This window comes from Aethalodelphis obliquidens, unplaced genomic scaffold (assembly GCF_003676395.1).
Source record: "Aethalodelphis obliquidens isolate GAN/ISIS:26980383/991018 unplaced genomic scaffold, ASM367639v1 scaffold3, whole genome shotgun sequence".
In the NCBI taxonomy this organism is placed as follows: domain Eukaryota; kingdom Metazoa; phylum Chordata; class Mammalia; order Artiodactyla; family Delphinidae; genus Aethalodelphis; species Aethalodelphis obliquidens.
In genome coordinates this window covers 77,160,842-77,173,235 of record NW_020837947.1, presented here as the reverse complement: position 1 = coordinate 77,173,235, position 12,394 = coordinate 77,160,842, and the positions used below count along the sequence as shown (strand labels likewise).

The following is a 12,394-nucleotide window of genomic DNA, read 5'->3' as shown; positions in this document are numbered from 1 at the left end:
ACTAAGTTGGAGATGTACAGTGCCACGTTGAGTGCATGGTTGGAGATAGAGGTTTGGTCGTCATCAGCATATGGGAGATAACTGAAGCCACGAGAGTGAATAAAGTAACCAGAATGAGCATGTAGTGTAGGCAAATGGCTTTTGAAAAGATAAGGAGAACAGCAACCCTTAAGATGCATGCACAAGCAACATGGATGGACCTAGAGATGCTCATACTAAGTGAAGTAAGTCAGACAGAGAGAGACAAATATCATGTGATATCGCTTATATGTGGAATCTAAAATATGACGCAAATGAACTTATCGATGAAACAGAATCATGTACATAGAGAACAGACTGGTGGTTGCCAAGGGGAAAGGGAGTGGGGGAGGGATGGATTGGGAGTGTGGGATGAGCAGAGGCAAATAATTATATATGGGATGGATAAACAACAAGGTCCTACTGTACAGCACAGGGAACTCTATTCAATATCTTGTGATAAACCGTAATGGAAAAGAATATTATAAAAAGAATGTATATATATGTGTAACTGAATCAGTTTGCTGTACAGCAGTAATTAACACAACATTTAAATCAACTATACTTCAATAAAAAAAAAAAAGTATGCATACAGTAAGGAGCCAGCAAGGGAGACTGAGGCAGGGCAGTCAGAGAAGTTCAAGGAATCCAAAGGAGATTAGATGTCTCAGTCACAGAGGGAGAGGCGCACAGCCTCACTCTACTTTCACCCTTACAGAGATCCGGGGATTATTCTCTGAAAAAACTGACCTAACAAGTTCTGGACCTAGGCACAAGAATGGGCTGAACGCAAGGGAGTGCCTAAACTGTGAGATTCTCCACTTCATCTCCCTGATCTGTTCCCGGAACGCAGGTAGCCTGCCTCAGGAAGGTTACTGGAGGATTTTTCTCTGTAGAAAATACTGGAAGATGCGCTTCGATAGGTAGATAGATAGATAGGTGATAGATAGATAGATAGATAGACAGACAGACAAACAGGTAAGCAAAAGAAGTAGAAGATAAGAAATCCAGGAAACGGAGGATTCAATGTAGGCAATAGGACCACAGCTGAGCAGCAGACGTAAAGGACAAGCGTTCCAGACTAAGTAGGGAAGCAGAGGGTTGAACTAGTAAGGCCTCCAGGGAAAAGTATGAAACCGATGTGCTTAAGTGTTTGGAAAAATTACTCATAGGTGTTTGGTAGATCTATCGGAGCATCTGGAAAAAATACAGATAGATACATAGAAAAGCACACAGACGAAAAATTAAAGCAATTATTCTTCTGAAGGGGGAACATGGTAAGAGGAAGGAAACATAATCATAGTACACTAGTTGGCTCAGCAGGGAACAATATTTAAATTTACATTGTAAACATATGAACATGAAACATGCTGGCTGCCGGCTGCTCATTTATCAAAAACTGTGTGGTGCAGTCATATTGTGAGGATGGGGAAAAGGGAAGGGAGGAGACATGTAAGAGGACTAAATTCTCAAACATCAAAACAATAACGGGAAGAAAAAGATATCCAAAATTTATCAATTTCGAGTGAGAAATAATTTTCTCTAAGGAGGAGAGCTGAGTTTGGAAAGGGGGTGTGAGGTGATGAACAGCTGTTTTCATGTCTTTTAGCACTGGCTTGTATTTTAACTGTATATGAGTTACTTTCACAAAAATAAAGAATAATTAAAGAATCAATGGGAACAGTGGGAGTGGAGGCAGAAGAGGCCGAGCGTTGTGTCAGTGGCTCCACTGGTCAGGCAGGGAAGGGCTCAGGGCGGTAGCTATACAGGGCTGCATGGCTGAAGGAAAAACTGTGCTGAAACGAAACAGGCCAGAGCATACTTACATCCTGTGTGGAGGTAACAGGTGAAAAGGAGAAGCTGAAAGAGCAGAGGGTGAGGAGATAACCAAGGATGAGACTGGAGGAGGAAGTATGGGGGAAACACTGACCATCGGCTGGGTTAGGGAGGTTTGGGAATAATGCATCCCTGTTTACTGGGAAGCCCTCTCTGTGCTTATCCTGTTACCTCTTCCTCTCTCTCTCTGCCCTCCTGCTGCCCACATAAATGTGCCCTTCTCATCTAATATCCCTGGGGTTTTCCCAATCAGGAAAGTTTTGCTCTCTCTCCAGTATTCCAAATCTATGAAAGGCATGAGAAATTCAAATCTTTGTGCATCTCTCATTCTTGGACAGGTTTTTGTTTCCCTGAAATTATACTCTTCCCACACTGCACATCAAAGCTATGGCTTCACTTGTTTCTTAAAGACATTCAACTAAGAGATCCGATAACACCCTACCCTTAAGGAGTACACTAAAATCTCCAGACAGCCCAACTGTTCCCCGTTAACCTGTCCTCAATGAAAATATAATAAAGATGCCAGTAGAAACTGAATGACTCTGTTTAAGCAGGTGACCTAGACAGGAAAGTCATTTTCAAGAAATGATCAATACCTTTTGGGCCGTATTCCATCTTGGAATGTTTCTGGTACCAGGCATGCTACATGGCCACCCTCGTAGAATGTAGAAACAGCCAACACACAAAAATTATTCTCAGGAGGGTAAGACCAGGGCTGCCTCTGTAGCTGTGTGGATGGGGCCCTGCCTGTCCCCAGAGGGAGCCGTCCCACTGAAATCTGTGGAAATAGCACCCCTCCCTCCCTAGCACGGGACCTGACAGCAGCTGTTCATAGCTGCCCTAGTGAGACCCCTGCTATTTCACTACACAGTACTGTTTCAGGACAGGGAAAAGACTCTAACTTTTTCATCCCATTCACTCTTATAAAAGCACATGAAACTGCATCTTAAAAACATGTTATACTCACACATAGAAGCCAGAGTAGGAGTGCATTGAATCCTCCACCTCCAGTCCTTGGTGGCTTTCATTTCTAATATGCAGTTTAAAACCAAGCTAGCCAATAAATGTGGCGTTGGTTCTAAAATTACAAAGGAAAACTGCCACGGCAGTCGCACTTTATCATTTCTGAAAAGCGAATATGTGTCGTGCCGCCAAGTTTTCTTAGCGGTTGTCCTCTGCAGGTGGCTGTATTCCAAGATCCAGATGTATAAACATCCTGTCCACTCACGGTTAAGCTCTTACAGCCTCTCCCTGCAGATGGAATGAGCTTCCGGGCAGAACCGACATAAGCATGGTGTGAGCAGGTAAAAAAGAAAACAGCCGCAGTGACACTCAATTAGGATAAGGGTCACTGAAGAATGGCAGGTAGAATAAAACAGAACACAGTGTTTCGTTCTCCTGACGCCTTCGTTTGCTCAAATACAGCATGTACAGTAACACCGAATAGCTTAAATGCCAGGGAGACATTTGAAAAACAGTGGAGCGTCCTTGTTTCTGAAAGGGATAATGTCCACTTTACAAAAGGGGGAAAATTCCCTTTCAAAAAGACACGAGTCAGTATTCGAAATGGCAAGATCTGTTGTTTAAACTTGTTCAAAATCGTATTTCATAAAGCCTTTTTTTCTCAGTCTCCCTCTCCTTCCGCCTTGAAATTCCATTATTAGGGCATGTCTCCCGTAGTTGCTCAATATTTTAAAATATATTTGCTGAGAACTGAGCTGTAGGCAACAGTGATCTGATTAAGTACATGTGAATATTGTGAGGGGTCTATCTCCTTCATCCACAATTTGAGCCCAAGTTCTACAAGGGACAGGAAGAACGGTGTGGAAAGAACTCAGAGGACAGTCTCTATACCTTGAAGCACGGTGACTCCCGGGCTAAAAACCAAACATGTGTCTTTAAAAAAAAATCTACCTTTTACCAAATATCAGGACTATTCAATGATTCTGGAACCTTCACAATTTAGAAGTAGAAAATAGCAACCTGTAACTTAATACTCATTGTGTTATTGTGAAGTTCACCCAATTGCCTCAAAGATTTCGACAAAGGTGCTGCCTACCTGAGACCTCAGATGCTAAGCTGGGGGTTATCAGCCTTGAGCTCATTTGTGGTTATCTGACTACCAAGCACCATGTCCACGTCAACATGGTTAATCTTCTCACAGACACTGGCGTTCTGCATTCACACACTCTTCATGCTTATGAAAACATGCTTAAAATTAACAATGATACAAACACAGGTAATAATAATACACTTCACCACACCACACACACACACACACACACACACACACACACACACAATCATGAACTGGTTCTATACTTGCAAAGTCAAGTCCACACTTGACTGTGAAAATGTTTCAATTCAATTAAGCTGTGCATGATGTCATTTTATTTCTTGGCAACAATGTATCAAAATTTCCTGTCGCTATTTTCTATCCATTACAACCTCTCTTGAGCTATAAAGGGCCATTTGGCAGCTCTATTCAAACTGCTCCACAATTTAAATCAGTTGTACACTTGAATAGAGCATGAGTCTGACATTAACGGTTTTAAAATTCCAAAATCTTTACAATACACACTCACACAAATAAGTAAAACTGTTTTTAGTATTCCATATTTCGTTTCCATTTTATTTCACATTCAAATTGTTTCCTGAAATCGTCTCAGAGGCTTTTGTTTCTGCAAAACCTTAGAGGTCCAGGCCCTGTGATAACTAGGGGATGGGTTTTGTTTGGGGGGTTTTATTTGTTTGTTTGTTTCCAGCACATGAAGCAAATTTGGAATCTGATAGAGGGCCAATGACAATTGTTAACCTATTTCCTGTTTCATAAAAGAGTTTTTGAAAAATCAATTATGGTGGAACAAAGCCTATTATATTTGATTTACAATTAGGAGCCGGCTTTGGCGAGGCTGTGATCCAGCCCCCATATCTTACTGATTTAACTAATGGGTCCACTTTCTAGAAGCAAAACTGGGTCTAGAAGTCGGGCCCTGCCTCGGGCCCAGCACCCTCCGCAAAGCACACAGCACACGGTAGTTTTGCTGGTTAGTTCTGTTCCCCAGCATCAAAACAAATCCACAAAATAGGAAAGACACGTGGCTATTAGTTGATTATTTTATGAACAAGATATTGAAAACTTAAATTAGTACATGTAGAGAGTTGGCACGAACAGAGGGCAGCAGTAGCATCTGCACGACATACCCCCTCCGCCACTGCCCTCAGCCCTTCCCCCCTCCAGGAGAGGTAGCGCTGCCGGCTGCAGATTTCTTCAGCTCTATTTTCATAGACTGAGTCTCAGCTCGAGGCTCGAATTTGGTCAGATTTCCTGCTCCTGGGGCTGCCACTACTGCCTTTCCTGCTTTCATACCTTTTGACATAGGAATGCGGGTGGGTGTAGGCCGCTGGGATGACCCGTCTTGTCCCGACTGTAAGAGAGAAAATACAGAAACGCAAGGGCAATGTTGGTGAGTTTCCCCCGGAAATGCCATCAGTCTGCGCATAAGCAGGGCTCTTGCCACAGAACTACCCACAGACGACCCCTCTCCAGATCAGATTATCGTTAGCAAGTTGGAGTTGGTGTCTAGTCCACTTCAGTCGCCCCCCTTCCCCTCTCCCGGAACATCCGTGCACCCTTCGTTCTCTTCTCAAGCCCCTGACCTACCTCCTCTACCCTTACTGAAGACAGCCTTCACTCCTACTTCACAGAGAAGCTGCAGGACACCCTGCGTATACTCAGGCATCTTTACTCCTACTGTCCCCCAAATCACCTCACTTGCTTCACATGACGCAGCTCTCCTTTCCCCTCCTAAGGAGGCCAGATCTTCTCTTTTTTGTATTGTCACTGCTGACCACACCCCTTTTTTTTTTTTTTTTTTTTTTTTTTTTTTTTGCCATGCCGCATGGCATGCAGGATCTTAGTTCCTCGGCCAGGGATCAACCCGTGCCCCCTGCAGTGAAAGCTCGGAGTCCTAACCACTGGACTGCCACAGAATTCCCCCACAGCGCCCTTCTTGAAGTGCTCCTAAAACTCTCCTGCTGTGATTTCTTACTTGGGTCTCACCCCTCCCCCTCCTGTCTCTGACGACTCCTTTTCACTGTGGCGCTGGCTCCCGGTTCCCGCTTGCCTGCCTTCTAAATGTGGGTGTCACCATGCTCCATCCTTGGCCCTCTTTTCATTTTTCACATTCACCCTGAGAATCGCCTCAGTTGTCACCCACATGTTGCTGAGTCCCAGGACCTCGAGTCTTCAGTGCTCTCCTTAAATGCAGATCCAGATTTCCAGCCGCGTGCTAGACATTTTCAGTATCCCTCAGGCATCTCAATTATAACAGGCCCCAAACATTACTTAACTTCTTCCCCAAACAGTAGTTCCCCCTGAGTTTCTCATTTTATCCACCACTACAGCCAAGCCAGAAACCTCAGAGCTGCCCTCTGTACTCAGTTTGTCATGAAATCTTCAATTCCGTCTTCAATATATGTCTGTCCTCATTTTCGCTACCACAGTTCAAGCATACGCCATCTCCAGCCTACAGAATTGCAACAGTATCCCCATCCTCGGCCTCTATTTCCTCCAATTTATCCTTTAAATGGTTTTACAGACATACCTAACACATAAATAATGTAGTTTTAAAAATCATTACCTTGTTTCTGGGTCCCTTTGTCTACTCTCTGAGATTAAATGTCAGTTTCATAAAAAGACCCACACACCTTCAGTATCTGACCCCAGTGTGCCTCTCCTTTCCTGCTCCTGCCTTTTGTCTCCAGCCCCAGCCGCCGCAGCGCAAAGGGACGGCTCACCTTCCCCAACAAGCCAGTTCCTCACATCGCCATCACCATCGCCATCGCCGCTCCTGTGCACACGCTGCCCTCTCTCTGCATCTGTGAAGACCTCTTCCCCCGGTGAAGCCTTCTCTGCTTGTTCCTTTGTACATACCCCTCTCACAGAACCACTAAGGAGGTTTCAATCCTGCCTCTCCCACTAAGAAGAACTTCAACACGTCCTCTTTACAGTCGGCACCTAACCCCATGCCTAAAGTGCTGCTAATGGTCAATAAATGTTGAATAAATGCACAAATGAACTAACCACACTATTCGATTTCTAAGAGGGGTATTCCCAAACTTTTTGTTGCCCTTGATCTTATGGGATCTGATATACCTGAAGTACGTGAATCATCATTTAGGCCTTAGAAATCTTAGACAGTTGTTTTGAAATCCTATTTGTGTAGGGGCTTTAGTCAGTAATCCAAAGTGTTGCTGCAGAAGGGAAGCCTAGCTTGACCTGACCCTTAAGATGGGAATAAGATGTTCCAGCAGAAGATCTGCTCTAAATTACAACAATTACACCTCCACTAGCTTTTATAAAAATCCAAGCTACGCTGTGTTGCTTAAATAAAAGCAGCATTGAACCATTTGAGAAGGGTGAGCAGTGCTGAATGCTATTCAGCTCCCATGGAGCCAATAACAAAAAGCTTTACTGGCAAAGCAGTTAGTAAGTAATTCACACTTTGGAGCCTGTCTTGGGTCTATGCTGGTGCACAGAGAATTAAAGTAAATTATAGTGAAGATATGGGAAAATGAGCCACAGTTTCTATACTTAAATAATAAGCTTCCTCTCCTTCTTAAGAGTTTCTAATATATGCTGCAGAATTTATTCAGAGATTGGGAATCATAATTTCTAGTCTATTAGTTTAAACTAATATCTAAGTAGTGCATGTTCTTCTATAATTTCATCTACCAGTTGTCTTCAATAAATGAAGAACATCACTGGATGTATTTTGAAAAATAGAATTTATTTTTAAGTTCTGGCTTTTATACTTTGGACATGCTTTTTTATAACCCTTCATTTAGCCTCCCAGCTGGTATTAACTAAATATTTATCGAGCACCTGCTCCCTGCACGATACTATTAATACAATGTACTGTTTAGAAATATAAACTCACTTCTTTTTTACTTTAAAAAAAGTTTTGGATATAATAATCTTTTAATCTTACTTTTCGAATAAAGTATGACAATGACCATATGTAAATGTATTTTAAATATTTTAGGTTCTAGAAATATAACCCAGGAATAGTTTATTTATTTATTTATTTTTATTTTTTGGCTGCATTGGGTCTTAGTTGCTGCAGGCGGGCTTTCTCTAGTTGCGGCGAGTGGGGGCTACTCTTCCTTGCAGTGCGAGGGCTTTTCACTGTGGTGGCTTCTGTTGTTGCGAAGCACGGGCTCTAGGCACGCGGGCTTCAGTAGTTGTGGTGCTCAGGGCTCAGTAGCTGTGGTGCACGGGCTTCGTTGCTCTGCGGCATGAGGGATCTTCCCGGACCAGGGCTCGAACCCGTGTCCCCTGCATTGGCAGGTGGATTCTTAACCACTGCGCCACCAGGGAAGCCCAACCCAGTAACGGTTTTAATTATTTCCTGCATATTGACCATTTCTCCCCAGTCTCCATTTTTCAAAATACTGTAAACATAAAAACCAAATTTTAAACCTCATTATTCCCATATGCTGACACTGCAAGAGGCCATCTTTGCAAGGATTTTTGGAGTATCCATAATTGATATGAAAGAAAAATTATCCCTCATAACCGACTCAAATTCATAAAGTACTAGGCCACTTTTTACTCCTATTTCTTTTTTTTTTTTTTGTGGTACACGGGCCTCTCACTGTTGTGGCCTCTCCCGCTGCGGAGCGTAGGCTCAGCGGCCATGGCTCACGGGCCCAGCCGCTCCGCGGCATGTGGGATCCTCCCGGACCGGGGCACGAACCCGCGTCCCCTGCACCGGCAGGCGGACTCTCAACCACTGCGCCACCAGGGAAGCCCTTTACTCCTATTTCTTGATGTAGACAGTCCCCTAGGAAACAGCTCGTAGTGGGTTCGGCTGGAGCCGAGGCACGTGCTTTTGCTGTATTTTGGGCACTGTGTTGTTCTCACTCCCCCCGCACACCCCCGCGCCCCCCGCCTTGGCGTGAACTTTGCAGCCCCCTCTACTCACCACTGACTGGGTTCCTCTGGCCGATGAGGTCGTGACCGGTGTAATGGTGATGGTGCTGGTCACTTTGCTCGCGCCAGGGCGAGGCGAGACGTGGCTCCTGGGCGAGCGAAGGACTGTGCCGGTGGACACCTCCTTCTCCGCGGCCACGCTGACAGGTCGTACAGTAATCACCGGGCTTGCTCCCTCAGCCGCAGTCCCAGGGGCGCGCTTAAACTGAGAACCTAAGTGAATGTGAATTTTATTGTCTTCCGTGGTTATGATATTGGCATTGGAGTTGTACTTCCGGACTGGGGCTGGCACAGTCTGCTTCTCCGGGGTGACCTTGAGGATAGTCCTTCCCACGGGCATTTCCTGGGATTCGGAAGGGACGGTGATGTCCGCCGGGGCCGCCGATGTGGACACGGTCATGATCTGAATGGGGGACGTGGGCCTATCCGCAAACGGCCCTCTTCCGCTTTCTGGTGTCTTCTCTCTGGAGAAGGTAGTAATTGTGACTGGGGACATGGCTCGCTCCGCGCTGAGAGTAGCATCTCCGCTTTTCTGTTTCTGAGACATGACATTTGGTGACGGGATAATGGTTATCCTCGGTTTCTGATTCCCTAGGGTGGGAATGACGGTGGTACTGGAAAAAAATTCTTCCGCCGTGGGGCTCGTAATCTCCAAAGTGGCAGTGCTGTTCTCATGGTCCGGCGTCACTCGAATGTGCAGGGGCTGGCCCTGTTTGGGCGAAAGAACCAGCTCTCCTGGGTGCCCCGGGCTGGAACCGGCTCGAGGCCCCTTCTCTTGAGTCACCGGGGGCCCATTCTCCCTTTTCCTCATCCATGGAATCCAAGACTTCCTCATGGTGAGCTCGTTGGCCGCGGGCGGATACCTGTCTAGGACAGAGGAACGTTCCACAGGTTTCTTCAGCCCCACCTGTCGAAGGTTACTCATGATATGGTTTTCTTCTTGAAAGGATTTGCGTATAAACACTGCTGGCGTGTCCTCCTCCGCCGCTTCGCTGCCGACCGCATCCGTCTGGACGCCGGTGGACGTCACGGGGACATCCACCATCCTCCTCCCGTTCACGCTGGGTCGGAGAGCGCGGCTGTACCGCTTGGACAGCTCCAACTCTTTGGTCAGATTGAGGACCTCCTGCCCCATGTTCTTGTTCTTATTTTCTTCTTCCATAAATCTTTGCTGAAGGACAGAATAATCCACTTGGAGCTGAGAAAGCTGATCTTCTTTGTTCATCAATTCATGAATCTTCTCTTTAAGGGCTTGGACTTCTGCTTTTAAGTCTCGACTTTTAGCTTCTTCCAGCCGAAACCTGTGTCTCAGCTCAGCTTCCTGGCTCACCGCCTCACCTTTCTCTATTGCTTTATTCTTGGCGATTTGGTGTTTTATCTCCTCCAGCTGCTGAGAGAGAAAGTTGGCCTTATCCTGCTCACTTCTAAACTTCTGCTCCAGCTGGCCATACTCATCTTCCGTCTTCATCAGATCCCCTTCCACCACCTCCAGTTGCTGGAGACGTTTCTTCAGTCTCTCGATTTCAAGTGTTAGCTCCTTAATTTTGTTACCTTCTGGGCAGGTGAGCTCAGGTCCTTTTCGAGACCTTCCTCTTGTTATTTCTCTCTCCACCTCTTCTATCCCATCAAGTCTCTTCTTTAATAAGTCAACACTGCAGCTTAATTCAGAGGATTTTTCTTCTTCACTTTTCAGTTTGCCTATTAACTCATCTCTCTCTTTTGTCAAATTGTATACCTTTTCCTCCATTTCGGATTTCAGTTTTAAAAGCTTCTTACTTTCTTCGATGAGCTTTTCCGTCACATCCATAACCTTGCCTTGTTCCACCTTAAAATTTTTATTGAGTCCATCCACTTTTCTCTCTTCTTGCTTTATTTTTTCCATCATGTTTTTCCTTTCATCAACCAGCATCACGGTAAAGGACTTCAACTTTGTCAGATCGTCTTTCAGGCTTAATTCAGCCTTTTCCAATCGACTTTCAGAACATTCCAGTTCTTTAACCCGACTCTTGACTACCTCCAACTCATTGAGCAGGTCCTTGGTTAAGTTCTTTTCTTTCTCCAGATTTAAATGCAGCTGGGTGCACTCTGATTTACTCTTGCTGAATGCTTCTTCCAACTTCTCCAGTTCAGACATTCTCACCTGTAACTTCTCGACTTCAAGTCTGAGCTCTCGGCTATGGTGCTCCTCCTCCTGCAGCTTCTTCCTCAGCCCCCTGCACTGGGATTCGGTTTTCGTGATCTCCTCATCTTTACCCTCCATCTCAAGTACGCGCTTCCGAAGCTTTTCCACCTCTGCCATGAGACTGGAGTTGCCACATTCCCCTTTGGCAATTTTATCTCTTAGCTCCTGAAGTTCTACTTCTGCCTTTTGAAGATTTTTGTTGGTCTCTTCCAGCTCCTCGATTCGTTGAGTCAAGCCAACCAGCCTAAGTCTGAGCTGCCTGTTGTGAGACTCCTGATTGGCCAACTTAGCGCTCATCTCTTCATGCTCCTGGGAAAACCTCGAAGCCTTGTGTTCAAAATCCACTTCCAACTTGAGCAATTTCTGCCTGTCTTCTTTGGATTTAGAAGTGATGGCTTTGAGCTTTTCTTCCTCTTCCCTCAGTCTCTGAGTCAGGTCCTGTACTTTCTGGCTTTGCAGGCCAAGTTGCTCGATATGCATCTGCCTTTCATCCACCAGCATGAGTGCGAAGGACTTGAGTTTCACAAGCTCATCTCTCAGTTTGTTGAGCCGCTTAGCATTTTCCTTTTCTTTGCGGGCTTGGTAAGCCTTTTCTTGTTCAAGGAGTTTTTTCAACCTAGAAAACAAAATATATTAAAACATTCTATTTTATTGCATTAAACTTTATATATTATATCATACATAAATATTTCATACACATATTAAAAGACTAGTCTGCAAATAAGTTTCTCTTAGGTATTACATAAAAACAAAATAAAATGCTGTTACAATAAATCCCTTAACAATTACTGCAGGATGAAGGTTTAACAAATCGCCATTAATGAAGCTAATCAGAAGGCAGGATGCTGGCTACCGGTACTGAAGGGTAGCGACTAGAAGGGGGCACGAAGAGGGCTTTTCAGGTACTAGTTTCTGTTTCTTAATTTGTGTGCGCAGGGCGTTAGCGATGGGAAGAATAGGATGAATTGTGACAACTTTGCAAAAGATAACGTGGACTTTGTGACTGCTTACTAACTGGTAGGAAGGGAGAGAGAGAGAGAAAAAAAAATGACTTCAGTGCTTTGGGTCTGAATAATTGCAAACAGTAATACTTTTAACAGAAACAGGAAAAACAGGTGAGAAGGGGTATTGGCAGATATTGAGAACTGAAGCAACAGTAAGTTGAAAAGTATACCAGACGATAGTTAACAGTACTGTACTGTATACTTAAAATTTTTTAAAGAGGGTAGATCTCATGTTAACTGTTCTTACCATGATTGAGACAAACAAACAAATAAATAAACGTGCCAACAATTAGAAATGTAGTGCTCTGAAAATAAGTCCTATAAATTTTACAGGTCATGTACACCTTAACCCATAGC

At 44.6% G+C, this 12,394-nt stretch overlaps 1 protein-coding gene across 2 annotated transcripts in view; it reads right to left on the bottom strand.

Moving 5' to 3' along the window:
• The window catches only part of FILIP1 (filamin A interacting protein 1), a 193,171-nt gene that overhangs the window by 10,763 nt on the left and 170,014 nt on the right, over positions 1-12,394 (bottom strand). The window contains exons 5-6 of one of the 2 annotated variants that reach the window (XM_027092282.1): positions 8,844-11,649; positions 5,225-5,282 (exon numbers count right to left, since the gene is read on the bottom strand). In XM_027092282.1, the coding sequence (XP_026948083.1) occupies positions 5,225-5,282; positions 8,844-11,649 (2,864 nt within the window). Of the gene's footprint in view, positions 1-4,461; positions 5,283-8,843; positions 11,650-12,394 lie in introns of those variants that run through there. The other variant, XM_027092276.1, reaches the window with a different exon arrangement.